Below are 26820 nucleotides of genomic sequence, written 5' to 3'. Positions count from 1 at the left end.
GCGGAGGACAGAACCCAATTGGGCAGCGACACCAAAAACCAAGCAGCCCGCTGAATGGGCCCAAGCTCCACGGCTCCCTCACTCAACCACCGGGACCGACCCCACTGGCGGGACTGGGGCAATTTTGGACGCAATGGACAGTGGTGCAACGATTCAGATAAAGCAATGAGCTGTGGGTTGTGACTCTGTGCTAAGGGACGGCTTTTCTGGAACTGTTTTCTTTATGTCCCTTGGATGCAACAGGATCCGTCCGCTTTCTTCACAACACCAGCCCCAACACCCAACACAGCGCCGTGGTGCTTACTTCTAGCAGTGGGGGGGAGGCAACGTCACCTCGTCTCTCCACGATCCAGCGCCCCAAGTCTACCACATCAGGCAAACCACCAAAACACCAGGCTGCTTCCCGAACATAGGTACTCGCAAGTCATGGCAGCTGGACCGCGTGCCGAGGCAAGGTCTCTGGCCGACATCAACTACATCGCTGCAAATCCTCCGCAATATCCCCACCATCCCGAAGTCAAAGAATCCCTCACGCTGTACATCTCCAGAGTCCCCGGTACAAAAGGTTTGTACGGTTTCTTCTTTTATTGTGACTGCTTTGCTAATCTGGAACCTTGCCTCTTAGATGTGGTACTCTCTACCATGAGGCCGCATAGGAAGAATGTGACAGGTGAAGACATAGCGAATTCTCTCTATTACATCCACATGGAGCGACCAGAGGATATGCCACCACCCATGCCACCACGACCAAAGAGTAATGTGTTGAGTTCCACGAGGTCCAGTGGGGAGAGTGCTAGGAGCACGATTCCGAGGAAGCCGTTGCCTACATCCGCGAGAGTTCTGAGGCCGGAAAGCTTGTCGTCAACGGGGGAACCAGGTCCAGTTCCAGTGCTCTCACCAACCCCAACTCCCCATATCCCTCAGTACAAGCCTTACCGACCAGAGACTGGCCCATCTCCAATATCAGAAAACCAAAATCCCGCCGACGAGTCACTCGATTCATATAGGCCAAACCCCATGTTTCGAAAACGCCTATCGGGGGGCTCGCCTGAGCCGCCCCCGCCCCCTCCTCACTTGACGACAGTGTCTTCATCCTCACCACTAGCGGGTCTCGATCATGTTGAAGATAATGTTGCACCTGCACTTTACTCTTCAAGTGCAGCCCGACCAAGCACACCGAGTCAACCTCCTGCACAGCAACCTCCGCAGCGAGTGGCATCTCCTTTGTCGTATAGCCAAGGACAACATCCCACGTCACCTAGGCACATGCATCGGCGACCTTCTTCGGTTTCTTTTTATCTGACCATAATTCGCAGAGATCCGAGTTCTGGATCCCAGGTCAATGTAGGACAGGTGTCGTCTTTTGCCACCAATATTCCTCCACCGTCGCAGGCAGACCCGAGCCTCAACCCAGAGGACATGGGGTCCGGGTGGAAGTCTCAAAATATTGATATTCGCATTGACACTTCGGGATATGCAAAGTACAGAGGGATGCCCAGCCGGGCTGCTGCCGAAACCCAGGCTCTCCAGGCACTCACTTCAACGGGCCAGCCGCATTCGTTCTCACAAATGGTGCAGAGTGGACAGAGAGCGCGCAGTGACAGTGGTGCGCGGGGGATGGCTCCTCCCCCCCAAGACGGATTTCACAGACAGGTTGTCATGGCTTATGGAGCTGGTTGGAAAGCGGGCTTTAAAAAGGCGTTCCACCGACGAGAGAGGCGGGAGAGCATTAGCCCAGAAGGCGTGCAGTCGTCCGAAGAGCCCAGCGCACCCAAGGCATCCCATACCAGGCAGAGGAGCTCCTCCACGATTGGATCCAATCACTCTGGGTCAGGCGAGGAGCAGGGCGGAATCATCACTCACCCTGGACCAGGGTTGCGGCCCAAAGGATACACCTTTCTGTCACCGTGGGAAGGGCGCTGTGAGTTCCGCACCAGCACCAGCGGGCGCTCCCTCAAGCTCCGCCATGTGCTCGACTCTACCACCAAGTTCCAGTTCGATCCTCGGGAGGTGGCGCAGAGCATCCAAAACGCACAGGCTATGGGCCGGTCGAGGGGCGATGAGCTCCAGGCTGCCCTTTTGGGCACGAAACCGGTTAGTGAGTTGAGGTTCAACCTGCCCAACGGCGGCGACTTCTTTGGGGCTCGTCGAAATGATGCCGACAAGGACAACCGGGCAAGCCGACTGTCGAAACAGTTTAGCAGTCTACTGCACCATCAAAATACAAGGAGCAGCGACGAGGATGAATGGAGTGATGAGGATGAGATGGATCTTAGCCTTGGCAAAGAGAACGCTGGAGGTGGGAGCAGTGGAAAGAAGGTCAAGCTTGGGAAGCTTATTATCCATGATGAAGGGCTCAAGATGCTGGATCTGGTGGTGGCAGCCAACATGGGGGTGTGGTGGACAACGTGGGGCAAGATTGATCAATAAAGGAACTTGGCGCACAGCGAGACATTTAGACAAAATATACCCCTTTTTAGTTTCATCATCATCATGCATTGGAAGTCTCACGTGAGACGCACGTGAATGGACCTTTGGTGGCCGGGCCCCACATGCTGACGGGGCAGCAAATCAGAAGCTGGGAAATGTAATCATGCGGTGGGGTGGTCCAAGCGCCGGCAGCTCCAAAATGTCAACTCCCATGACCCAAAGCTCCAGGGATATCGAGACGACGTCAAGCGCCACCGGGGAGCTCTGTCAACCTCGCCTCCGCCACCCCACTCTCAATACTTCTGCTGTCGGTGTCGCGACCGCACTTTTTGCAGCAGCGTGCAGGCCCAATTGACCTGATCGCCAGTTTCCTTTCGGCACCAGCCTCTTAGTCGTCCCCGCGACGGTCTCTCGAAGCACCAAAAGTCCCTCCCAGCTTGCCAACACCCCTCGAACCCAGCGACCGAATCGACGTTGACACCATGCTTTCCAATACCACCATTGCGGCCCGCCCTCTGGTGCGCGCAGTTCGCGCCGTCGCCCCCTCTTCCACAGTCATCTCTCAGGTTGTCGCCAGGAGAACGTATGCGACACCGGCTGGGCCCCCGCCCAAGAACTTCCGTCTGCCGCCCCCCAAGACGTGGGAACAGGAGTCCGAGAGCACCTTCGACAAGCTTGGAAAGTACTTTTTGATGACGGAGATGATGAGGGGGATGTACGTGCTCATGGAGCAGTTCTTCAGGCCACCGTGAGTGTTTGTCCCTGGACGGGTAGCTGGGTGTGGGCAGCGGGGCTGACAGAGGTCGACTTGAACAGGTACACGATCTACTACCCATTCGAAAAGGTGCGTTATACAGCTGGCTGTCAAGAGGGTAGGGCTTGGGAAGATACGATTAGAGAATACCAGAGCCTGGGCGGTCATGGATGAGAGCGGGAAGGGCGATGCGCATTTCATGAGGCCAGACCGGCTGACAGCAGCAGGGCCCCATTTCTCCCCGTTTCCGCGGTGAGCACGCTCTCCGGAGATACCCCTCGGGTGAGGAGCGTTGCATTGCCTGCAAGCTTTGCGAGGCTGTCTGCCCAGCGCAAGCCATCACCATCGAGGCTGAAGAGCGTGCGGACGGTTCCCGCCGCACCACCCGCTACGACATTGACATGACCAAGTGCATTTACTGCGGTTTCTGCCAGGAGTCTTGCCCTGTCGACGCCATTGTCGAGTCTCCCAATGCCGAGTACGCCACCGAGACCCGCGAGGAGCTGCTTTACAACAAGGGTGGGTTCCTCCTCACTGTCTCATTCAAGGGAAAGCTTGGGCTAATTGTGCACAGAGAAATTGCTTTCCAACGGAGACAAGTGGGAGCCGGAGCTGGCTGCGGCTATCAGGGCGGACTCTCCCTACCGGTAAAGATGGGTGTAGAGGAAATCAAGGTGCTCTTGCGGATGGTTAGATGTTGGCTCAGAAGACCTGTAAATAGTGTTATACATATGTCCCACCACCCAAAAGTTATGTTTTTTGTCCCGTGCTGTCCCAGTCTCAAATGCTGAGGCCATTGCCATGCGTCATGGCGCATGTCACGTGATGCAGTGCACAGACCGGGTGCAAAGCTGGAGCTGTCCGTCCCGCAGTGCCGCAGCACCGAAAGCTGCCAGAGAGTTTAACGCATCCCGACGCTTGCCATTCCCAGGCGAGAAATTTATCATCAAGCAGACCTCTAACCGTCACACCACCACCACCCCCCGCCGAACGTCTCCGCCGTCAATTGCCTCGACCACCCGGCCCACTTCCACCGGCCACACACCAACCCCCGCGAGCTTTCACTCCTTTCCAGTCCAACCAACCTCCCGCCAAAATGTTCCGCACCGCCGTCCTCCGGTCCGTCGCTCTTGCGTCGCGGACCGCCGCTGTTCGCTCTGCCGCTGCCCACTCCCTCAGATTAGCCGCCCCCTCTGCGGCCAAGAGCTTCGTCCCCAAGGCCTCTGCCAGCTGGGCTCTTCAAATGCGGGGTTATGCGTCGGGTGGTGGTCTCACAAAGCAGGAGGTCTACGAGAGAATCAAGGAGCTTCTGTCTGGGTTTGACAAGGTGCTTTTTGTCCTGCATTTGGGTTCTTGTTTCTGGTCATGGAGAGGTGCTAACAGTGGCTTTTTTGCTGCAGGTCAACAACCCCGAGAACGTGAGTGCTATGGCCGGCAACAACCCATGGTTGTCGAAATGTGTGGAGGAGTTGGAGGAGAAGGAGGAGGAATGATATATGGCCTTGGAGAATGGGAGCTGACGGGTGGCTTAGATTACGGAAACCGCCCACTTCGCCAATGACCTCGGGTTGGACAGCTTGGATACCGTTGAGGTTGTGATGGCTATTGAGGAGGTATGGATGACCCCTGCCCCTCTTTGCTGTGACGTGGGAAGGGATACTAACGACATGGGCAACAGGAGTTCAGCATTGAGATCCCCGATAAGGATGCCGACACCATTCACAGTGGTATGTAGCCCATACCCATTGCAAGCTGATGATTCTAACCTGTATGATGTCAACAGTTGACAAGGCCGTCGAGTATATCACCTCCCAGCCTGATGCTAATTAAGCAGTTGTTGCCGGCTTAATAATGGATGGGGGAAAAACAACCACATAGAGCACCAACAATTGTATTTTGTATTTGGGCCGTTTCTTGTCGCCGCCATTGCCGCCTGTCCCGCCTTGTACCATACTCACAACTCATTTCATGTATCACAATACAGTTACCAAGTCTCGAGATGGTACTTACATAGCATCTATGGAACAGAGGAACTGCTATTGCCTGGGGCTGGTGAGCATCAAGCCATGAAGGGGTAGGAGGAATCTGTCCAGTCGCATGTCTTTTGCGATTCAAGCCGATCAGCAAAGCTGCCAAAGGCTGTCTATCTTGGACATGTCTGTTTATGTCTGTTCGATTCTGTATAAATATCTCTAGGTATCCAACCTGCATGGCAAGAAACCCATGTTGGCATCCAGAGGGCCCAGACTCTACTTCACCGCCAACCAGCTCTTGGTTATTCTCTGCTTCCATGTACTGAGCGATCTACTGCCTCTGTATTACATATACTGCCATTACATTTATCCTTGTCGATACCTATCCTCGAAGTTTCTCACGTGGCCACACCAACACCGCAACTTCAACCAGAAAGGAAACGGATTTGGGAGTCGAGATGCATGTGTGATATGTTTCCTGGGAGAGCAACGACAACGTTGTGGTAAAACACTCCTGAAAAAGAACTCGAGAGCCTGCAAAGAACGAGTAAAAACAAAACACCGCCCCGACCGATTTCCTACACCGTACATATCCAGACAAAAGAGAGTGATACAAAGAAACAAGATGGCTATACCCACAAGTCAAATCCTGACAGTGTCAGGCAATTGGTGTCGAGATGTATGCCTCCCTCAAGAGTGACCTAACCACACCACGCTATGCCCCTTGAGATCCTTGCTGCAGCTATATATGTAAAAAGTACGCTGCAGACGATGCAATTCCTTTGTTATCATGCTCCGCTTCAACGTTGGTCTATTCCCTTGCCTTTTTTTCTTTTGCTCTTTTTGTGCCTACCAACCCAAACTCCTGAAGCCAAAGCATTATCTTCCACCGACCGCTTCAACAGCACCAGTGCCGCTGTTGCCTTCGCCGTTGGCCCCGGCAGATCTGTTATTGGCAACGACCGTGGCGTAGCTGTTGGACCAGGCAGCGGCACTCAGAGGGCTGGCAGTACTGTTCACTTGTTGGTTTCCGGTTCCGCGCTTGCGAGCCCTCGCCTGGGCATCATCTTCGTCGTCCATGCTGAACACAAATGCGGCCTCCTCTTCATCCATTGGGGACTTGAAGCGCCCAGTAGCGCTCGAACCTATTGAGGTGCTGCTGACATGTCTTGCCAGCCCCCCATCCTTATCCCTGGATTCGCCAATGACGCCTGCTCCGTTGGCATTGCGTGGAACATTGGGCCGGATATGGGGGCTTGAATCAGCCGAACCGTCGTCGGACAGCTGGGTGTCTCGAAGCTGCTGAGTCAGGGCCGACACTCCCACCGTGTTTCCATCCAGCCCTGATGTGATGGCGCTGGCAAGGCTCGAGTTTCGGAGCGGGCTTCCCACATGGCCGAATGCCGAGGCGTGCTTAAAAGACCGGCCCGTCTCCGGGTGGCCGTCATCCTCCTTTTGCCTCCCCCACAACGGACCCCAGCGGCCAGGGCTGGAAGGTTGAATGGGAGTGCCGAACTTGGTGATGGGGGCAGGCGGGCAGGATTCAGCGATCGTCTCACGGTTGAGGGCGTCCATGCCACGGATTGTGTTGGTTGTAGAGCCCCTCCTCGCCCTCTCTGTCGGCGTCAGCACCTCGTTGGCCAGCGTGCCTGGCACATAATCTTCCTCAAAGAGGAACTGCTCGGAATCATCCCAATCCATGTCGACTTTGGGCACGCTGCTGCTCATCATGCGGATCTTGGCGAATCGCGAAGCGTTGCTGTGCATAGGCCGCTTTCCAAAGTACTCATCACCACCCAGCGCCGAGCTGAATCCAAGAGAACCGGAAGGCGGGCTGCTACCAAAGCCTGAGATGTCCTGTGTTGCAAGTCCTGACGGTGACAGGTGGCTGTTTCCAAAGGCAGACGCGTGCAAGTGCCTCAACGCATCCGAAGTACGACCACTCTTGGCGGCACTGAGCGAGGAGGAAGGCGAGTCCAATCCAAACTGGGCCGGGACTGAAGATGGCCAAGGACCGTCCCTGGCCGCATGTGAGATCCCGTTGCTGTCGAATGACGCCGGGAGGGGAGCATCCAGCACCGAAAGTCCTTTGATGTTGGGAGAAAGACCCAGTCCAAAGCGGTTTGGCTCCTCGTCTCGTGGTGATCCGTAGGCGGAAGCAGGGTTGGAAGTGTACGAGGTGGTGTCGATCGTGGGCACGCCGCTTTCGAGAGCCAGCTGATGGCTGTAGAGTTCATCTTGCAGCGCAAACGCCGTGGCGTTGTATGGAGAATCTGCGCGCATAAAAGAGTTGGTCAAGGCACTGCTGGCCGGCTGATGGTATGTCGTCGGGTTCACGCGGGCACCGAGGGCGACTCCGGGGGGAACACCTATCGTCACACCGTTCTTGCCATAGTTGATGCGGCGGCCATCGGGGAGCACATGGATATTGGCGCACTTTGGGCCAAACTTGCAGTTGCCCTGCAGTCCGTCAGCTTATCAGTCCTCCCAAACACAAGTGTCGAGGGCGTACCTTGGCAAAGTACTTGCAAACGTTTTCGGCGGCCGAGCTCAGGTCGTGGCTAAAGGGGCATGCATTGCCTGCCTGGCAGGCGCCTTGTCGGAAGAACTTGCATGGGACGTGCGAGGTGTCTGTCAAGAGTAGTTGATGGGTCAGCAAGGGTTTGGAGGAAAGTGCTTCGCCATCGCAAAACCTACTGGGTGGGCTTCGTGATGCATCGAAGCGATGGGCGGCGGCGGGCATGGGAGCCATTATCCCACCACCACTCGAGTGACCGGCTTGTGGTGGAATGTTGAGACTGCCGGTGCGCATGTGGCGAAACTCGCCCAGGTTGGACGTCGACATTGTGTCGAGCGCCGGTGAGGTTCGTGGACAGGCTGCGGCGAGGAGGGAGATGTTGGGCCTCCGCTAGGTGGTGGTGCAGACTGCGGCGCCGGATCGATCGAGGGGTCGTGGTCAATCAGACAGGGGTGGGCATGCGACGAAGTCGCTGCCAAATCAGAAAGACAGCTTCAAGTCTCGAGGTGCGGCCGAGGGTGTTTTCAAAAGAGAGGGTATTTCGAACCAAGCCCGGGAGCGGAGACGGCGGGTGGTGAGATGTTGCGTCGTGTGAAACCGAGGGGGGGGAGCTTGAGCGCAGATAGCGGCATGTATGGATGTGGCGAGCCGAGCGAGATCTCGGGTGTTAAAAGGGCTGGAGGGCGGGCGGGGAGAGGGCGGTGGGATCAGTTGGCGAGGCGCTTGGCACTGGTGGGGAGCCGTGGATCTGAGGTGTGCACTTTTCGGGTTGTCCACCGACCGCCTGATGCCGCAAAGACGTCTAACTTTTGTTCTATTTGGAACCGTCCCTCGAGTCCCTGACTTTTGCGCGCAGAGCTTCTGTCACAGCAACCCGACTGACTCAATAGGCAGTTGAAGCGGTTTGTTGGTGTGGTGTAGCAGGACTTGTCAGTTTTTCTTATTGACCACCTCATGGTCTCACGGGCAGGTGCGCGCACCTCACCCTCCCCCACCATCACCTTCTCGATATTACTGTCAGATGTGCCGTTTCAGCGTGGGGGTGCCGGATGTACTGTCGTGATTGTATAATTCTCAGGACCGGCGGGACCGTTTTCTCGACCAAACACAACGGCCTGAGTGACAATGCCAGCTTCCGGTGTGCAGCTACCTACTTAAGCGGGGGCGCCGTTGGAGTCATCCAAGCCCTCGGTGAAGAAGCCAACCAACACTTCAGCCCCTCAACTGCCTTAAAAATCATCACAAGGTTTGAAAGTGTGCCAGCGATTCAGGTTGAGCACCATTCACCGACTTGAAAGGAATGGAATGCGCCAAGCTACGGCCGGGGTTAAGGGAACTCCTTGGACTTCCCGCCAGCCATCGAGATGGCGATAAGAGATAAGCACGGGGTCGGAAGGGGGGCATGCGGGGTAACATCCAAGGAGGTCACTATCTTGAACAATTTCACCGCCACAAAACAACCCCAGCAAAAACATTTTTTTGCAGGGCAGAAACACCTTTCCGGGAAAGGCCGAGTTGAAGATTGGATTGAGCCCTCTGCCGATAAGGTGACTGATACCTACCCGGTGACGCCTCATGGACATATGCACAAAACGCCCTGCACCCCTCGTCATCCCTACTCCCCGGATTTGCATGATGCATTTCGCAACCTGCATGCCCACGTTGTTGATATTCAACCACCTTTTGCTTTCCCCACACATTCCATCGGACTCTTGCTTCTTTGCCCGGTGACTTTGCTCCGCATCAACACCCCCACTCCCGTCCATCCCCTCACCATCTCCCTGAACATCGCACATCCGCTGAGAAGGCCGATGCGAGAGCGGTACTGCAGTGTCCGTCCATCTTGCAGCTGCTACCCTGCCTACACGAACCATGCCTTGAATCAAGTTGGACGTCCCGCATAGACTACCTCCTTCTTGCGCGTCCCCAGCCATCCATTACTGGCTGCCGAGTGTGGGGAGTGTGAGTGTGATCCGTCTGGAGTGCTCACCAACAAATCAAGGGGCAATACAGACCACCCCCAACGCAGATGCATGCAGCTAGGACACCCACTCCCTCCCCAGCCACGATAGTAGAGGACGGTTGACGCTTCTTCCACGCTTCACCGGTGTCTCAGCCGAGCCCGCAGCAGCCCAGCAACATATCGACAGCAGGCCCCTCCTCGTATTGGGCCTGGGCCTGTCGTCAGTTCTCACATCGCGCGGAATAAATCACCGTTTCACAGCTGTCCTGATACCTTTGCAACAGAGGTAGGATGGCCAAACATCCAGGTAGCATCCGTGGTGGCCATCTTTCTGTTTTCTTTTTGACAGAAAGATTGGCAGCTTGGTCTCATCTGATCTGATTTGTTAGCCGCTACATGTTCCGGTCCACCTCCATGCAACACTCTTCATCTCAGACATCACACCATCAAAGCAGCTCCTGTTCAACCACCCGACTACAAGTTTGACTATGCTTGATCCGGACAACAGCTTACCTCGCCGCCTTAACTCACCCACACAATTTGTCAACATCCCACGTCGCATGGGCGGACGAGACGCAAGACTGTCGCATTTTCTATCTGAGCTGAGCTGATCATGCAGGATTCTGGAAATCCCATAACCCATGACCCCCCCAAAGAGCATCACCCGCCCCTCTCGCGGTTTCTATTGCAGGACGGTGACGTAGTGTGTGCTCGTCATGATACCAGATATGTGCAAAATACAAGTTCACAAGCACCAAGAACTTACCCTATACGTTTCGCCCAAGTCCAATGTGCTTTGCTACACCTTTCCTACCTATATGGCTTCAAACGCAGAACCAAGTATCAGATGGCACCAGTTAACAAGGTAGGTCGTGGATATCATTCAAGAGCCTTTCTATTGATGAAGACCGTGAGGGTGGTGTGCCTCTCAATGAGATAGGATATCATCATATCAGCTGAGCTAAGACAAGTCTGCCAATATTCTACTACATGTGCATGAGAAAGCTATCTCCGTCTGGTTTAGCACCGTATGGCCTAAAAACGGAGTTTTACGGATTCTTTGACGATTGTCTCGTGATTACATTTCGTGTAGGTATTCCTCGACGCCTCACAACGACCATCACAGTTTCTCGAGAAGCAACACAATATCATCAATTCCGCACACGTGTCTACCTCTAGAATATAAAATCACACCATCATTCATACCAAAATGTCAGATGCTTGGCCGTCAAATGGGTAGATAGTCTGAGTTTTCCTCCAGGTCTTCACAACCGTGCCCCACGCCCTGCTTTCTGGTGTCTCGCCACTTTGTACAGGACGCCTGTTAGCAGCCGCGTGTCACCTACCACCTTGCGTGTCCTCGGGCCTATCCAACTTGTGACCGAGACCTGAAAGGGAGCTCTGCGCATATCTGGACACACCTACTCTTGTAGTACTGGACCGATGCCACGCACGCTGTTTTGTTTTCTATATAGGACATCAAATTCTGCTCAGAGCTTCAAGATCCCTTGTATCATGAGTGTACCTGAGGCAAGGTAGCTTGCAAAGCCAATCTAACCACGTCTGCATAGACAAAAGGTCTCAACGAGTAACAGGCGGGAGATATGATTACCACATCCCTTCTTCGTATTGTAAAATCATTCTACCTGTTTACACATACACGTAGCAGAAGGGCGCCCCACTGACAGTGTTCATGCTGTCCTTGATCTTGATGGCCGGCTGGTGGGGCAAGACATCAATAAAGTCCTCCACTGTGACGTTGGGACTGGGAGGGAAGTTGCCCCAGGTGCCCGTGCCAAAGACATCCTTGCGGTTATTGAAGTCGAGATTCTGCCAGATCCAATAGATTCGATCCAACTGATTGTGATGGAACCAAAAGGCCGGATCATAGGGTGAGATGATTGGATCACGAGTGATGCCGCCGACGCCCCAGTGGCCACCTCCGTGAATGCCGATGGGCTTTTCCGTTGTCACTCTGGGGTCGCCCTCCTTTTTGTCTTGTCAGCAACTTCAATCGCCGGGTTGCCCGAAAGGACAAGGCAGACTTACCAAGAACCCTTGGAACTCCCGTATGTTGTCATAACCGAGGATAAGCTCAGTGCTGTTGCGGAAAGTAGACCACCTTTGGAGAGGGTTCGTGTTCAAGTCTCTGTCCAAGCACCTAGGATTATTGCCGTAGACCGTCTCGTTGGTCCAAGGCGTCCCATCGAGAGGGAAAGGCCCGAGCCTGACCACCGTGTCATTGAACGGACCCCTCTCGACGCATCCGCCGCCAGTGCCGGGAGGGAACACAACCCGAATGGGTTCGGGATCGGGCCCGCCAATGATGTCCAGAATGAAGTCTGGCCTTCCGGGAACAAACACTCCGTCGCTGCCAATGGAAGTATCGGAGCCGTCGAAAAGGGGGCTGCCTCTCATGTTGTTCACGTCCAGGCCCCACTCCCAGTAGGGTAGCCCTTGGGTCCACCCGCACTCTGTCTCGAGGAGGGTCTCGTAGGTGAAGAGAAAGTAGCGATGCCAAACCAAAAAGGTGGCACTCATGTGGACGAAGAATGTACGCCATGCGTGAGCATAAGCGAGGTCATCCCAGAGAGTGATGGCTCCCGGGACGGTGCCGTCTTTGGGAAGGACAGAGGGTTTGCCTTGAAGACACTTGACCGCGGCAACAAACTTGCGGCGGTCGGCCTTGGAGAGAGTGCGCCATTCCCGACGGTACTTGATTTTGGTCGGGGTGCAGGTGCCGCCAGTCCGAGTCAGGGCGCTGAGAGTAGCAGGGCATTCAGACCCTTGAGGGCAAGACCGGAGTCAATGGCAGCTTGGGCATAGTTGGGAATGTTGAGAGGAGTTGCTGTGGCAAGGCCGGCGGCGAAAAGAAGGGCGGAGAGGAGCTGCATGTTGCAAGATGCTTGAGGGATGAGAAAGAAGGGATGGAGAGTGCAGAGAAAACACAAACAGCTGGAGAAGATGGTCTTGAAATACTATTTTTGCTTTCGTCATCCAAAAGGCAAAAGTGGTGAGATTCAGGGGTTATTCTGACAGGTGGGCCGATCCTTGCCCAATTCTCACCAGGTATCCTAGATATCACGTCTTCTTGCCGGCCGCGGCAACTTTCTTTTACATGTTCTATCTTGTCTATTGGCAAATAACGTGGCAGTATGCCAGTTGTGGTGTCCTGCTTACTTCCAAGAGATGCAAAGAAGGTAACATTACCTATTTGTTGGCCGTTAGTGGACAGCCCTGCATAGTATTTCCTGCAAGGCCCGACAAGCGAGTCCACAGAGAAGACCTAACCATAGTTGCATCCCAGATGGTAGCGGGCGCCTCGCAAGCATGGGCTAGAGTAGAATAAGATGCATTGCTGGTAGTGTGTGCAACCGAAATAGACGTTACACGTACTGACTGTGCTTTGTCTTTGACGGCATGTTAGGTAACACACGTACGCTGCTTCGGTTTAGATGCCCGATAGGTCGCAGAATGCGTCCCATGTCACCAACTGACCTTGGCCTTCTTTTTCGTGAAAATTTTTTCACGTTCGGTTCTGGTGGTCAGACAAAACACATGGTACGCACGGCTCGTTGGGCCTCAGAGCAGCACTATGGTTTCCTGGGCGTTCTTGTGTAATGGAGACGATGTGGTTGTTGATGAGGTTTATCTTTCCTCCCAGAGCTTCTAGCATGGCCTTTGTATTACTTGAGCGTGGCGGCTGACGTGCAACCAATGAAAAGGACCATGATGATCACAGACATGACCAGGTTTTGGAATCATCGACAGGGACTTGAGAAACCTCAAAACGTCTTCTTTTTTAGATGTTAACATGAGGCAACAGCATATAGACTAAGGTATAGAATAGAACATCGGTCAACTCGTGTCAAGTCAGGGAAGCGAATAGGCATCTAAGTAGCTTGACACTGCAAATGAAGAAAAGCACCATGACCAAGGACATGCTGCAGTTGAAACGATTGTGAAGATATCAGTGCAAAGTGGTGTAGGTACCTAGGTAGGTAAAGACTGTGAGAGAAGAAAACCGAAAATAGTCCAAAGAGAGATCATCAGACCCGTCCAGTTCAAAATACTTGTTGCCAATTAGTTCGCCTGCAATGTGGATTGTAGCCAGTATGAGACTGATCATAACTTCTTGCCTGTTGTGTCGACACATGATCATGACCATTGTTTTCCACTACTAACCAGTGATGGTAACAGAAAGACCACCACACTGAATGCTGGTTCGGAGCCTGAATGCGAGAATTGTTAGCAGTTGTATCACCTCATCGGCTCATCAAATATATGGAAACATACCACCAGTTTACACTCCCTGTGAGAATATTAGCATGGCAATACAACTTACCAAGAGCTAGTTTCAATGAAGACTCACAGGATTCGCACTCCTCGGCGCTAGCAACAGCGCAACCACACGGTCCCGTGTCGCCATGGACACACATACGTCCGATTGCTGCCTGATGGCATCCACCACCACGGCTGCAAAGATCAGCAAGTCTGCCGCTGGGCTTCATGGGATCATCCCAACGGCCAGCATCATTGTTGTGGACGCAACCGCAGGCCAAGAGAGCAGCTTCGGCCGCGGCGGTGGTATTGAACTCAATGTCCTTGGCTTCAAGCTTAACCTCGGTGGCGGGCATGGCGATCGCAGCCTGTGCAAAGGCAGCAAAAGACAGCCAGATAGTCTTCATGTTGATGGTTCAGGGGTTGAAATCTTGAGTATCTAACTGTTGCAATGTTGGGTTTTGGGCCTGCTGGTTGACCTTGAGTTGACGAATCCACTTTCTGAGGAATGATTAGGGCTACTCATAGAAAAGCCTTGGGCACCTGTTCTTGTTTTCGTCCGTTATCTGAGAATTGTTCTCATCAAGTTGTTGGCATTTTCGTCCAGGCTTCATGATCCTACTCAATCTTGATCCAGCCCACCCATCAAGTCGTTTGACTGAATTGCTTGATAACGTCAGGCCTTTGTTGCACAGAGCGAGGTGCTGTTGGAGAAACGTTTGCTGCAATTAGAAGGTGATAGAAATTTCCTGTCCCTTGTGGAACCATGTCCTTGATTCATGCTAAAGACGGTGCTGTGCCGTTGGCAATTAATAGTTACTAGTTTGTTCCAAGAGAGGATCAACAGTAATAACACATTGTCATGCTGAGGGATCCTGCGCTTGTACTGTGTATGCGGTGCCACGGTGAGCCCAAATGTCAACTACCCTGGTCTCCAGTCAATATACATGATGAGCAACATTGTAAAATCACACGCTGACCTTACCGCGTATGGTCAATATCTACTTGGTCAGTTGCTTTCTTCGCTTGTACTACCAGCTGTTGGAAGACGCATCTTTCTAAAGTTGTGTGTTACGCCTAGAGTTTAGGTCTAGCTAAAGATCAAAGATCAAGAAAAGGACAGCATTGCCAATCTCAACTATTTTGTTAGGCACACTAACTGGACCAAGTCAGTACATGCGGTTGGACAAGCCCGGCGGAGAATGCCGACGGGAATCACTGAAACCAGCTGGGAATTTGCCACAACCAACATTGGGGATCAAGAACCATGTGATGTTCAAGATGCTATATTTGCAGACAGGCCATGATCCTTCTCTGTAATACGTAGCACAGAAGGATGGGGACTCGAATTGCAAGAAAACGAAGGAGAAACGTAAGTGTCATGAACTGAATGCCCTTGCATGATTTGATGGGGACGGGTCAACCAAGGTACATGGAAACAAAAAGGAGTAGCTGGCTTTGGCCGACTCCAACTACAACGCCTTTTCCTACGTGATCGCACTCAGTGGAAGGATAGATAAAGGACCAAGCGTGGAAGGCAGAATAACTCGGAATGTTTATTTCAGGAAGGGGAAGAGAGTGATGATCCATAGACACCTTACCTGCGATATGTAAAAGCAGCACAGAAGAAGCGAGGCTGAGGGTGACTAAAGCTTGTATATCAGTTGACCCGATACTAACAATCTTCATCCTTGCCCGGAATCTTCCATCTATCACGTCTTATTCAGCACTTTGAGCAGAACCGGGAGCTGGGAACCAAACATGCGCAGGGTCACCCCTGTTTCGGGAACAGTCTTGTCTCCACCCCCTTCTTCCCCGGTCCAACAGGTGTGGGGACAATGCGACGTCAAGGCGGAAAGGCAACAACCTCCCCCTTCAACATCTTTCGAGATTGCATCCACAACGACTTGGCTAAATCTATCCATACTAAGAGGCACTGACAGCAGTTTCAGCACGGTTTGCAAATTCGGGAACCGCAAAAGAATATCGGAGCCTCAGTTCAACATACCTAGGTATTCAGTCTATCAACTGCTTCTGCCAGATTGTTGTTGTTTTTTGGCTGTCCGTGCGGAGTGCAAGATCTCCCACAAGACATGACATTCCAGGGGCTCCACGCACCACATCAGACGACGGGGTTCGGTGGACCTGCGGTTCTCGTGTACTTCATCACTTGTTGGACAGATATGTTCCCCATTCAGATCGCCGTGCAGAACGATCTCCTTCTCTCAAACATTTCTTGTTTGGCTGCACATGTCAGATCCTTGCCTTGGCCGATGCTCCAGCATCTTTTTCGTTATCTGAGACGTGGAGCTTGGGTGCAGATCATGCCTGGGGCCTTTTGACAGTGAGTAATTCAGATGAATGAACAAGAGTTGGAATAGTTTAAAGCTCTCGGAAAGTCTACCCGAGCCGTGTTTTCTTGTCCCGGTGTGCTTTCCTCTCTGCAATCAATCTCCAAGCTCAACCCGACTCGATCTTCCTCTTCCAGCAAATTGCTCCTTGTCTTTGATCTTGAATAATCCCTCCCGTCAGGCTCCATTTGATCTGATCTGTCTCCACCCATACCAGCCACAATGAACCAGTTCCGTCTTGAACCCAAAATTGACTACGGGCCCCAGCTCAACGTCACCGTCTGGCTCCTTATATCAGTCTCGGCCATCTTCCTCTTCACGCGTCTCTACCTAAAGAACTGCCAGAACCGTGGCCTGTGGTGGGATGATTATTTCCTGCTAGGCTCCTGGGTCCTCCTTGCTGCCCAGGCCGGTCTTATTTCTGACGTTGTCGGCTTGGGATACGGACGCCAAGTCATCCCAATGGAAAAGTTTGCTTTCTTTCCGATCAGAGTGAATGTTCTCTCAACATTGTTGATCATCGCCAACTTATGGGGCAAAACGAGCTTTGCGTTGACACTGCTTAGAATCCCCGAGCGCTGGGTGAGGGTTGGTGTCTGGACCATTCTGATCTCGTTGACGGGGACGCTGGTGCTAAGTGCAGTCATGGTGTGGATAAGCTGTCTTGATATCAACTTGAGGGGGAGGTGTGTTCCGGTAGAGGTGTCGTTGCGATACAACATTTTTTCGTGCGGTAAGTGAACCCCCCTCAAACAGAGCAGCAGGCAATACTGACCGAGTTGTTCTCATAGTATTTTCAGCTACGATTGACGTTGTACTGGCGTTCTTACCATGGAAATTCTTGTGGGGCCTGGAAATGAGTATCAAAGAAAAAGTTGGCGTTATGATTGCAATGAGCATGGGAGTTTTGTGAGCACCCCTCTGCCCACGGAGAAAAGGCATGACTGACAACCACCACAGCGCAGGCGCAGCAGCTGGTATCAAGTCTGCCACTCTCCCTGCCGTTCATAATGGGATCGATCCAAGTAATTACCCACACCTGCTGTTCAAAGCACCCATAATTGACTGATAGCCTTAGCTGCCAGTGTGCCATTGTTGATCTGGGGAAACGCCGAAGCAGCTATCTGCATCATGGCTGCATCCATTCCCATCCTCCGAGCACTCGCCAGAGGCACCTGCCGCGGCCAGGTACCCCACGGATATGAGACATACGAATATAGGTCAGCTGGCATGTCAGAGCCCAGGCTTGCGCGGTCAACATTCAGTAGAACTGCAGTCATGTCTCTGGCATTGCCAATCCAGTCGCCACCCGCGTTGTATTCTCAAAAGGCGCCCCATGTTAAAGAGGCCGATAATTTGGACGACACCCTGACAAGCGGAAGTCCCGTGCAGTCATTAACGCGCAAACACAAGTCCGAAGAGGACGATGCTGACAGCTTCGAAATGACCAACTACGGGCAAAGCCGTTCACAAAGTCCACAGAGCATACATACTACCGATAGGCCGCAGAGCCCGTTGGACTTTGTTGGGCGGAACCCAGTCCCGCGATGAGCGGGCACGATGACAAACCGTGCGTAAAAAGGACGAAGAAACTCGGCGCACGCTGCTACATGAGCCCAGCTGCGACTTGAAAAAGGCTCCGACACGTCACGAATCGGCAGGTGAGAGGGGCAGATTCTTATGGCCAAATGGATGCTGATGAAAAGCCAGAATAGATGGACGTTTGATGATCGGTATGCGATTCTGAGGCAGATGGCCAGGTGGCGCCAACGCTCCCTTGAAAATCCGGCCCAAGAGTCTAGAATGTATGTTGAGCACCTGGACACAGTGTCGATCCAGGTACCAGGAGAGGTGCTGAGATGACGGTCAAGATTGCATTTGCAGGCGGTAGATCTTGAGATGAGGATATCAAGTATATTAATCATCGAAATGGCTAGCCACATGGTGCGCAATGGCTGTTGCATCTCCAGTGAAGTCGTTGCAAACAGGACAAGTGGATGTCTGCTGCCCCGCCACAGAGAATTCGTCGAATGACTGGGCAGTGTCCGCAGTTGCTGTCGCTGACCCGCTTCTTTTTCCTCCACGCTTTGGTTTGGCGGGCTTGATGTAAGCATCCAGTCCAACCTGTTCCGAGGGTCTTTCCTCTTCCCGCCAATCTGTCGGCCCGGCATGATATCTTCCCCTCCCCCTACGTCCACCTCTCTCTCTGATGTCAAACTCGGTTGTTGGAGCTCCCTGGTCTGGTAGCGCGTCATCGCCGCCAGCGCCAGCGGTTGATGATGTTGGTGAAGATGCCATGCTCTGTACTCTCCCGACGCGGCCGTCAACAAGCCTGACCTTGATGCCGCGATGATGTTCCCCTTTGGTCAGCACATCCTTGACAAGTCCAGACACGGTGCGACCTGTGGGCTGGTCAACTTTGAGCACGATATTGACCGGCGCGCCCGGGATGACCTCCCTGGTTGAGGGGACTCGTCGTTGGGATTGCTGATGGCGATGCATGGGCAAGGAGAGGATGTGGAAAAATTGGCAAGTGTTGGTTGGTTGTCGGGATGATCAAACCAGTGGTGGAGAGGGTGATGGGAAGAACTTGGCGCGGCAGTTGATGTGGGTCTCACAATATATGCATTTATGAAAAGTTGGGCACCGCTAGATCAATATTTGCCATTCACTTGACTCCACCCCCGGCAATTCACTCGGTTGCTCTTAAACAGAACTCACAACCTCTTTCTCACCCATCTTTTTCTCATCCCCGAGCTCGGAATCGCCCTTGTCAAAACCCTCCGCGGCTGAGATGATGTCCGAATCTTCATAAATCGTTGCGGCAATATGTGTCTCTGGAGCAGGAAAAAAATAACTCAGGCCGATATATACCAAAAACGCACTTGTGTATCCCCAGAAATAAAACATGAAATAAAGCTTATCGGCGTCCCCAATCGTGCCTTTGATCGACGGGTCAACAGAGGCAGCCCTGGTTGTGATTTGGTTAGTCACATCGCAGTTCTTTATTGAGCAGATACACTTACATCCCAGGGATGCTGGGCACGACACTGATCAAGAATGCCACCGCTGCCCTCCAGTTCGTACCCCATTTGTTGAACCGGTACCTTCCATGTGCTCGGTATAGGCCCGGAATATCATACATTTGCTTTTGTACAACCCAGTAGTCTGCGCTGAGCATTGCTGCAATCGGTGCCAGGAAAATTCCCAATCCCGCCATGAATGCGAGGAGAGACTGAGCAGAGTGGATAATCTTCCAAGGCTGCATGACCCAGCCCGCAATTACTGTCGTGATGATAACTCCACGTCTGATGTTGAGGTACTTGGGCCAAAGACACATGATGTCGTTGGCACAGCTGATGACATTGGCAGAAAGATTGGTACCAATCTGGGCTACTACCCAGCAGAGCCCTACAAAGAAGGCGCCAGCCCGACCAGAGGGGCCGTCCCAGTGAGAAGCAATTTCGAGAGGATCCCAGATGTACTAGAACACGTCAGCCGAGAACCGAATTGTGGAAGAAGGTGCGTGTACCTTTCCATAAACAACCTTGGAAGCAGAGCAGCAGATGATGCCGAAGAGTCCCAGCATGAGCTGGATGCCTGGCAAAAAGGCAACTTGCCAGTAGACACCCTTGTCTGCTTTGAGATACCGTGTGAAGTCGGGTATGTTGGTCGCCATTGTTGCCCAGCCGCCGGTGATGGAGGACAGAGAAGACAAGATCAGCCATGATCTATCCGTGCCATGAACACCATACGGAAGGTTCCAGATATCCCCTGCACCACCAGCCTTGGACGTCATTGTGATGACCACGGCAACCGAGGTAGTGATGACAAGCACTAGAGGTCATTAGCAGAGATTCCTACCAAGAGTCGTTTACTTACCACACTTGGCTACAAAGAACCACTTGAGCTTGTGCGGCGGGATGAGCAGGATAGGAAACTGCACCAGCCAGAAGATCAAGTGCGATATCATTCCCTGCGTGGTGATTCCAACACTATCTGGAATGTTGTTGGGAATGTCGAGATAGGATGGCCAAATGGATCGGATGATCTGTGTCATGGCAGTCGATCCGGTGTAAGTCTGAATAGCATGCCAGAACAAGGCCGTGATAGCCCTCGTCACCACTGCAAATCGAGAGAAGTACCAGCCAAACGAGGCTCTCATGGCGACGGGAAAGGGGATATGAAGCCGAGCACCGACCATGCCATTCAACACCAGGGGAACAGTGCAGACGAGACTGCCAAAGATGATACAAACAATGGCCTCACGCCAGGTGAGCCCGAGAGCGATGATGGAAGCGGGTGCCATCCAGCTTTGGGCGTTGAGTGCATCACTGAACCAGTATCCAAACATGGTCCATGCCGACCAGGTCCGACGATTGAGGGGGGTGACATCGCAGTCAACGTTGGTCCAGGCTCCAGGGTCGGCAAAGGAAGTGGTCTGACGAGGTAGAACCCAACCTTGCCTGGTGGTTTTGGACTTGATTCTTTCGTGGAGCGTCATGGTGGCAAGGGTGTAACCAAGACTGCAGTGTTGCTCTGCTTGGGAATTGTAGAGGTGAGACATGATGCCAATTTATGTCCGAGCCATCGACGATACCGTCGAAGCCCACGGTTGAGCCCGCCATCCGGCATGGTGAAACTGTCTTGCTGGTGATGATGATAGCAACCCCGCAAGGGCGCCGGCGGCCAAAAGATTGCAGAGATGGCCGCCGGGTCAAGATAACATAAGCGATGCCTGTGTTCATCTTTGCCATTGTGGTAATGACAGTGATTGGACAGACGCTGTGGGGTGCGGGGAAACTCTTATCATGGGAGATGTGTTTATAAGGTGCGGCTGACCGACCACGAGGAAGGGAGTGTGTTGTGTTGACCGGCGGCCCCACAGACCGCACCGCCGGCCATTCAAACGCCGGCCATTCAAATCTCTTGCTCCTGCCAGATAAGTCGGATATAACGGTTAGTTCTTGCAAGATAAGATGTTTGGCAAAGACTGCGCCCTCGAAGTTGAGCCAGCCATTTCTGGTCGACTTGCACCACCATGGCACCAGCACTCAAGACCATTCTGGCTCTGCAAGATGCTAAACCCTATGCCTTCGAGTGTCCTACAGCAACGACCGCCTTAATCATCATTGATATCCAACGGGACTTTGTTGACCCCGGTGGTTTCGGCTCCATACAATGTGGCAACGACGCCGTCTTTTCCAGAGCACGCGCAATTGTCCCTGTTGTCAAGAAACTGCTTGACGCCTTTCGATCGTTTGGAGGGCATGTAATTCACACGCGTGAAGGACATGAACCGGGTCTTGCTGATCTTCCTGCCGCCAAACGGCTCCGTCAAATTTCCAACCCGGTCGGTCACCATAGTCTGGGAATTGGTGATCAGGGACCCATGGGCAAGCTCCTCGTCCGAGGAGAATATGGCCACGATATCGTGGATGAACTCACCCCCTGGCCGGATGAGACAGTCATTGACAAACCAGGAAAAGGAAGCTTTTGGGGCACGAATATTCACAGGATCTTGCTTGCACGTGGAATAACCCATCTAGTATTTGCGGGAGTAACAACGGAGTACTTGACCCATTCCCATAGTGCTGTTGAGAAACCGTCGCTGACCTTTGCCACAACAGGTGCTGTGTCAGTACAACACTGCGCGAATGTGCTGACCGAGGCTATCAATGCATTGTGTTGGAGGACTGCACGCAGGGGTTCGATGCTCAGCAGGTGACCACATCACTGGACATTATTTCGGGGCAAGATGGATTGTTTGGGTTCGTTGGCAACAGCCCAGACTTTTTCCAAGCAATCGACCGAGCATCAGCCAAAGCCTTGACCCAAGGGCTGGCACTGACGCCGCCTGCAAAACCCATGGGAAACAAGGACTCAAAACCTCGCTTCGGTTTCCTTCCAGACGAAAGCGTTCCATCAGTCGACCAGTTGTTGACTGATTACCGACAAAGTATCCGGTGCCCCGTCGAAGTCATCAAGTCTCTGTACAAACGAATCAACCAGTACAAAGACGTGGATCCAGCGGTCTGGATTCACCTTGAGCCCGAAGCGAACGTGCTGCATGCAGCAACCAAGCTAGTCAACAAGTACAAGGGAAAGCCGTTACCATCATTATATGGTATTCCCTTTTCGGTCAAAGACACCATCGATGTCGCGGGAGTGCCAACAACAGCGGCCTGTCCGAGTTATGCATACACTCCTCAAGTGAGCGCTACAGCAGTCCGACGTGTGCTCGATGCCGGGGCGTTGTTCATCGGCAAAGTGAACCTTGACCAGCTAGCCACTGGCCTGTCTGGCTGCCGCTCCCCATATGGAACCCCCCACAGTGTCTTCAGCGACAAGCACATACCCGGTGGCTCTTCCTCTGGATCATGTGTTTCGGTCGGGGAGAGACTCGTGTCGTTCGGTCTCGCAACAGACACCGCTGGTAGTGGTCGAGTCCCAGCTGCATTTAATGGGATCGTTGGCTTCAAGCCCACCAAAGGGACTGTTTCCGCTCGCGGTCTTGTCCCGGCCTGCCGCACGCTCGACACAATTACCGTCGTTGCTCCCTCTATTACCGAGGCTCGCAAAGTCTGGCAAGTCATTGCGCATCATGACCCGGAGGATCCATACTCCAAACTTCCCCATACGCTTCCTACATGGCACATTGACTACCGAGGCCCGCGTGTTGGTGGGTTCACCTTTGCCGTTCCTCCACCAACAATCCTAAAAGTCTGCAAAAAAGAATACCGGGAGCTGTTCTCCTCTGCCGTCTCAGCACTGCAATCATGCGGAGGTACCCTCAAGGAAGTAGAGTACACCCCCTTTTCTGCTGCTGGAGACCTCCTCTACGATGGAAGTCTCCTACACGAGCGCATTCATTGCATTGGCCATCGGTTCCTACAGTCCAACTTACCCGACATGCATCCTGTGATCAGAGAGCTGTTTGACAAAGCCATGTCAAACCCCCCGTTGGTATACGATGCGTTCCGCGACCAGGCTCTTCAGGCGCGGCTGACAAGGGAGGTGCAAGGTGTCTTTGATGTGCTAAACGGTGGGGTAGATGTTCTTGTGGTGCCGACTACCACGCAGCACCCCACCATCAAGGAGATGGAGGCTGATCCGCTGAAATTGAATAGTGAGCTGGGGACTTTTACGCATTGTGCAAATGTGGTGGATTTGTGTGGTGTCTCGGTACCAGCAGGGACTTGGTTGTGGGGACAAGAAGGTGATGAGCGGAAGATGCCTTTTGGCATCACAATCTTGAGCGGGAGCGGGTATGATGCAAAGGTTTTGGACATTGCCGGGGTCTTTGAGGAGGAGATGATGCAACGCGAGACTTTCAGACTATGAGAAATGACGGGCTTGGCGAGACACATGTCATAGCAACGATCTTTCCCCTGTCAGAGTTGAGATGATTTATTTAGTAATTCCAGTTCCGCCTTGTGAGCATCATGATACCTAAAATCTCGGGAACCTGGGAGGACTTCCCCTCTTGCCAAAAGCCAACACCAACCACCCAGCAATGAGACAGACTCCGCCGATTGGCGTGACCGGGCCCAGAAACTTGAACTTTTCAGGGTTCAACGTCAAAGCGTAGATGGATCCACTGAACATTGTCATGCCGGCAGTGAAGAGTGAGGCGGCGACTGGATTGCCGGAAGCCATGAGCAGCGCGACAGAGTGGATCAACTTTGGAAGCGCGAGAATTAGCATATGCCGAGAGAAATATCGGAGAGATATATTACCTGGTACTGGGCAGCAGTTCCCCAGCTCGCTAGTTTCGCGGGGTCTGCAATCCGCTTCTTGAGACCGTGAGCTCCAAAGGCCCCGAAGCCGACAGCGGTCGCACCAGAAATGGCAGCAACTTTCCAGAAAATCGCACTGCTTGCCATTGTTTGGGTTTGCAAAGAGGATGAAGGTCGAGGGAGAAGGGGAGAGGACTCGTCTTCTGCAGGCATTCTGTGATTTGTGTTGATGTCGAATTAAGCTTGTGGGGGCAGGCGGAAGGTGGTGGAGACTTTTGCTGACTAACTCTGCCAAGCACGTTGACATCGGCAAAGGCTGCGATGTGATGTCCAGCACAACTTGAAGCAATTGGTAGTCCTGACGCCGTACCCGTTTTATTTCGACTGATATTTCCCTAGATCTGTCAGTCCAGGTCAGAGGAAGTGCGGTCCTGTGGAACGCAACTGGTCACACAACTACCTTGTAGCCATTTCTTGCTTAAGCCTTCGCACTCGGACAAGGCAAGATGGATAGCCTTTGGCTTATACCTTCTAGCTAAACTATAAGCGCCCTATTGAACTTCGCCAAGCTTCGGTAAGGATGCGAATCCCGCTTCTCAGCACGCACCGCTCTGCTGAAGTTGGCCGCAGATTGATAAGAAAACTAATGCTACTTGGCACGACGTTGTTGTTGCGGGCGTCTCTGTGACGTGGAAGGAGGGTCATCGGCCGCAGATGTTTAGTCTTGGGGGTATTCAGGTATATTCAGCCAGTGTGTAACAATGATCATTGATGCAACAGGTCAAGAAGTTTAGCAAGTCACGTCAATCAGGTCAATATGCATGGTAGGAAACCATTGATGTTTGTTTTTGATGGCGGCCACTGGTCAACTCGTTGAAGCTCCAGTGCTTGCTCGTCGATCTGGCTCTCCAGACTTGAGATCCTGGCTGGCAATTTTGGCAGGCTGGGCGAGAGGGAGGTTCGTAGCATGGTGTCGAATGGGAGGTGTCGTGACAAGCATTTTGTCTCCTCGATGCCAGCCACCTCGCCGTCCTCTTTGTTCTAGACCTTTTCAGCCTTCTGGATCTCCGATTCCTTCTTGACTTCATTCATCAACTCCTGAACCATCTGCATCTGTTTCTCCACCGCCTCGTGCCTCTCATTCAAGTCGTTGATGATTTCCTTGAACCCGTTCTTGAGGTTGTCGCACTCCTTCCTAAACCACCTCATCAACTATTCAACCTTCTCGTTCTCGATCTAGCAATCTTTGACGGTCGAATGGTTGTTGAGGGGGGGGGAGGATTGTTCATCCCAGTGGCATGTTAGTGGTCGTTGACCTCCTCGTTCGAGTTAGAAAACGCCATCTTTGTAAATTCAAAAACCAATGTTGGTCGAGATTCACAAGTTTGGACGACAAAGCGATTTACTTATCTTGTTGGACGAGCAACTATGCGTAGAAATTTGTGGCTTTTGCGATGGTCTTGAAAAGACTGGAGAAAGTTGGGAGAGTTGGTAGGTAGTTTGAGGTGGGAGGTGGGAGGTGGGAGGGTCAAGCAAACAAGAAAAGCGGGCGAAAACAATTAATCTTCTGTTTCCAAAGCGACACGGGTGGTCGCTGTCGGCCCACACCCGTCAACACCTGTGACTGGCACCTGCCGTGTTTACCTCGGCGCTCAGGCAATAGCGCTCAAGAGGTTTGCTGCCATTGTCGCAGGCCGCCCTGCTCTCTCCGACCTTGTCTCAAGCAACCTCTTCCAAGCACCTCAGTCTTTCGAAGGTTGCAGAACCTTTTCAATATTCGTCAATCTTCGTCAAGTTTTCGCCAAGCCGAGTTGTTTACCGATTTCCGTCGCAAGAGCAGTCCAGTGCCCTTTGGAAAGGCTTCCAGGTTGGTATGTTTCATCTCTCCGCTTCGCCAAGTTTTGCGCTGATCCCGGTTTGAAGCAACCATGCCCGACAAGAAAGCTACCGGAGCCAAGCCAGAGGATACTCCTGCCTTGGTCCTGGATTGCCAGAGGCGCATCACGTCCGCCTATGCATCTCTGGAGAACCAACAGGACGAGTTTATCGAAAACTTCCGTCGCAACCCCGAGACGCAGCTTTTCCCCGTCGATTCCATCCCCGCGGATGTGGGGTGTTAAATGAAGTGTTGTCGGGAGAATTCATCAAGACGTATAGCTTGCCCAACCATGTCGTCAGGGAGCTGAAGGATGCCAAGAGTGGTCTTGTCGAGGCCAAGGGCCGTGTCAAGTGTGCCAAGGATGTGTTGGACTACACCAACAAGATCAAACGCTACATCCTCACGGCAAAGATAAAGGGAAGGTCCTTGTTCCCCCTCCATGTGATACTCGAGGACAGACGTCTTCGGTAAGTGGAGGGGCTCCGGCAAATGAATGACGAGCTTCAAGCTGACGTCTTTGCGCTCAAGGCCGAGCTGAACAAGTTGTCCGGGCGCCGGGGCCGTTCCACGTCTCCTGATTAACCCTTTGATGCCATCATCTTTGCGCGTGGGCTTGCAAGCCCTGTCCCGAGTGGAGTTGGTGTGGAGAAAGGCGCTAGTGATCAGAGAGAGAAGGATGGGATGTTGATGGGAGAAGACGGTTATGGTATTGGTCTTTGTTTCCCCTAGTACATGGGCTTTTAGTCTATTTTGCAATCAATCAAGTTCGTCTTTTTTACATTCTAGTACTGTGTCTTTTTCTGGGTGATGTGACATGCAGTCAATGCTCGGTGGGGAAGTGTCACAGTTAAGCCAACGGGCAGGTCAAACAGTGTGAGGGGCGCAGGGCGCGCTCAGCCAATCGTTAGATTAGATAAGGAGCAGCCAATCAG

The 26820-nt window shown here is 52.9% G+C and overlaps 13 protein-coding genes across 13 annotated transcripts; 6 read left to right on the top strand and 7 right to left on the bottom strand.

The window, feature by feature from the left end:
• Positions 1–234: 234 nt before the first annotated feature.
• PODANS_5_7520 (uncharacterized protein) lies at positions 235–2430 on the top strand (the record flags this gene model as incomplete). The annotated part of the gene is made up of 1 exon (XM_001905242.1): positions 235–2430. The coding sequence occupies one exon, from the start codon at positions 235–237 to the stop codon at positions 2428–2430; it is 2196 nt and encodes a 731-aa protein (XP_001905277.1).
• A 482-nt stretch (positions 2431–2912) lies between these two features.
• PODANS_5_7510 (uncharacterized protein) lies at positions 2913–3835 on the top strand (the record flags this gene model as incomplete). Its single annotated transcript, XM_001905241.1, has 4 exons — positions 2913–3178; positions 3247–3274; positions 3412–3703; positions 3759–3835. 4 exons carry the CDS (start codon positions 2913–2915, stop codon positions 3833–3835), a joined length of 663 nt encoding a protein of 220 aa, XP_001905276.1.
• A 445-nt stretch (positions 3836–4280) lies between these two features.
• Positions 4281–5014, top strand: PODANS_5_7500 (uncharacterized protein; the record flags this gene model as incomplete). The annotated part of the gene is made up of 5 exons (XM_001905240.1): positions 4281–4511; positions 4585–4602; positions 4717–4797; positions 4863–4911; positions 4968–5014. 5 exons carry the CDS (start codon positions 4281–4283, stop codon positions 5012–5014), a joined length of 426 nt encoding a protein of 141 aa, XP_001905275.1.
• A 1022-nt stretch (positions 5015–6036) lies between these two features.
• PODANS_5_7490 (uncharacterized protein) lies at positions 6037–8002 on the bottom strand (the record flags this gene model as incomplete). Its single annotated transcript, XM_001905239.1, has 3 exons — positions 6037–7617; positions 7670–7788; positions 7855–8002. 3 exons carry the CDS (start codon positions 8000–8002, stop codon positions 6037–6039), a joined length of 1848 nt encoding a protein of 615 aa, XP_001905274.1.
• A 3286-nt stretch (positions 8003–11288) lies between these two features.
• On the bottom strand, positions 11289–12347 carry PODANS_5_7480 (uncharacterized protein; the record flags this gene model as incomplete). The annotated part of the gene is made up of 2 exons (XM_001905238.1): positions 11289–11627; positions 11688–12347. Coding segments are annotated over 2 exons (999 nt in total), but the record flags the coding sequence as incomplete, so codon positions are not given.
• A 1449-nt stretch (positions 12348–13796) lies between these two features.
• On the bottom strand, positions 13797–14326 carry PODANS_5_7475 (uncharacterized protein; the record flags this gene model as incomplete). The annotated part of the gene is made up of 2 exons (XM_001905237.1): positions 13797–13870; positions 13984–14326. 2 exons carry the CDS (start codon positions 14324–14326, stop codon positions 13797–13799), a joined length of 417 nt encoding a protein of 138 aa, XP_001905272.1.
• A 2166-nt stretch (positions 14327–16492) lies between these two features.
• Positions 16493–17821, top strand: PODANS_5_7470 (uncharacterized protein; the record flags this gene model as incomplete). The annotated part of the gene is made up of 4 exons (XM_001905236.1): positions 16493–17003; positions 17062–17179; positions 17231–17254; positions 17356–17821. The coding sequence occupies 4 exons, from the start codon at positions 16493–16495 to the stop codon at positions 17819–17821; spliced, it is 1119 nt and encodes a 372-aa protein (XP_001905271.1).
• Positions 17822–18187: 366 nt separating this feature from the next.
• On the bottom strand, positions 18188–18772 carry PODANS_5_7460 (uncharacterized protein; the record flags this gene model as incomplete). Its single annotated transcript, XM_001905235.1, has 1 exon — positions 18188–18772. One exon carries the CDS (start codon positions 18770–18772, stop codon positions 18188–18190), a length of 585 nt encoding a protein of 194 aa, XP_001905270.1.
• Positions 18773–18976: 204 nt separating this feature from the next.
• Positions 18977–19859, bottom strand: PODANS_5_7450 (uncharacterized protein; the record flags this gene model as incomplete). The annotated part of the gene is made up of 4 exons (XM_001905234.1): positions 18977–19241; positions 19297–19592; positions 19686–19754; positions 19803–19859. The coding sequence occupies 4 exons, from the start codon at positions 19857–19859 to the stop codon at positions 18977–18979; spliced, it is 687 nt and encodes a 228-aa protein (XP_001905269.1).
• A 285-nt stretch (positions 19860–20144) lies between these two features.
• PODANS_5_7440 (uncharacterized protein) lies at positions 20145–20837 on the bottom strand (the record flags this gene model as incomplete). The annotated part of the gene is made up of 1 exon (XM_001905233.1): positions 20145–20837. One exon carries the CDS (start codon positions 20835–20837, stop codon positions 20145–20147), a length of 693 nt encoding a protein of 230 aa, XP_001905268.1.
• Positions 20838–21311: 474 nt separating this feature from the next.
• PODANS_5_7430 (uncharacterized protein) lies at positions 21312–23614 on the top strand (the record flags this gene model as incomplete). Its single annotated transcript, XM_001905232.1, has 2 exons — positions 21312–21994; positions 22057–23614. The coding sequence occupies 2 exons, from the start codon at positions 21312–21314 to the stop codon at positions 23612–23614; spliced, it is 2241 nt and encodes a 746-aa protein (XP_001905267.1).
• Positions 23615–23722: 108 nt separating this feature from the next.
• PODANS_5_7420 (uncharacterized protein) lies at positions 23723–24222 on the bottom strand (the record flags this gene model as incomplete). The annotated part of the gene is made up of 2 exons (XM_001905231.1): positions 23723–23953; positions 24010–24222. The coding sequence occupies 2 exons, from the start codon at positions 24220–24222 to the stop codon at positions 23723–23725; spliced, it is 444 nt and encodes a 147-aa protein (XP_001905266.1).
• Positions 24223–25937: 1715 nt separating this feature from the next.
• Positions 25938–26359, top strand: PODANS_5_7415 (uncharacterized protein; the record flags this gene model as incomplete). The annotated part of the gene is made up of 2 exons (XM_001905230.1): positions 25938–26122; positions 26188–26359. The coding sequence occupies 2 exons, from the start codon at positions 25938–25940 to the stop codon at positions 26357–26359; spliced, it is 357 nt and encodes a 118-aa protein (XP_001905265.1).
• Between the last annotated feature and the right edge of the window lie 461 nt (positions 26360–26820).

Source organism: Podospora anserina, chromosome 5 (assembly GCF_000226545.1).
Source record: "Podospora anserina S mat+ genomic DNA chromosome 5, supercontig 8".
NCBI classification, from domain to species: domain Eukaryota; kingdom Fungi; phylum Ascomycota; class Sordariomycetes; order Sordariales; family Podosporaceae; genus Podospora; species Podospora anserina.
This window is presented reverse-complemented; position numbering and strand designations above follow the sequence as displayed.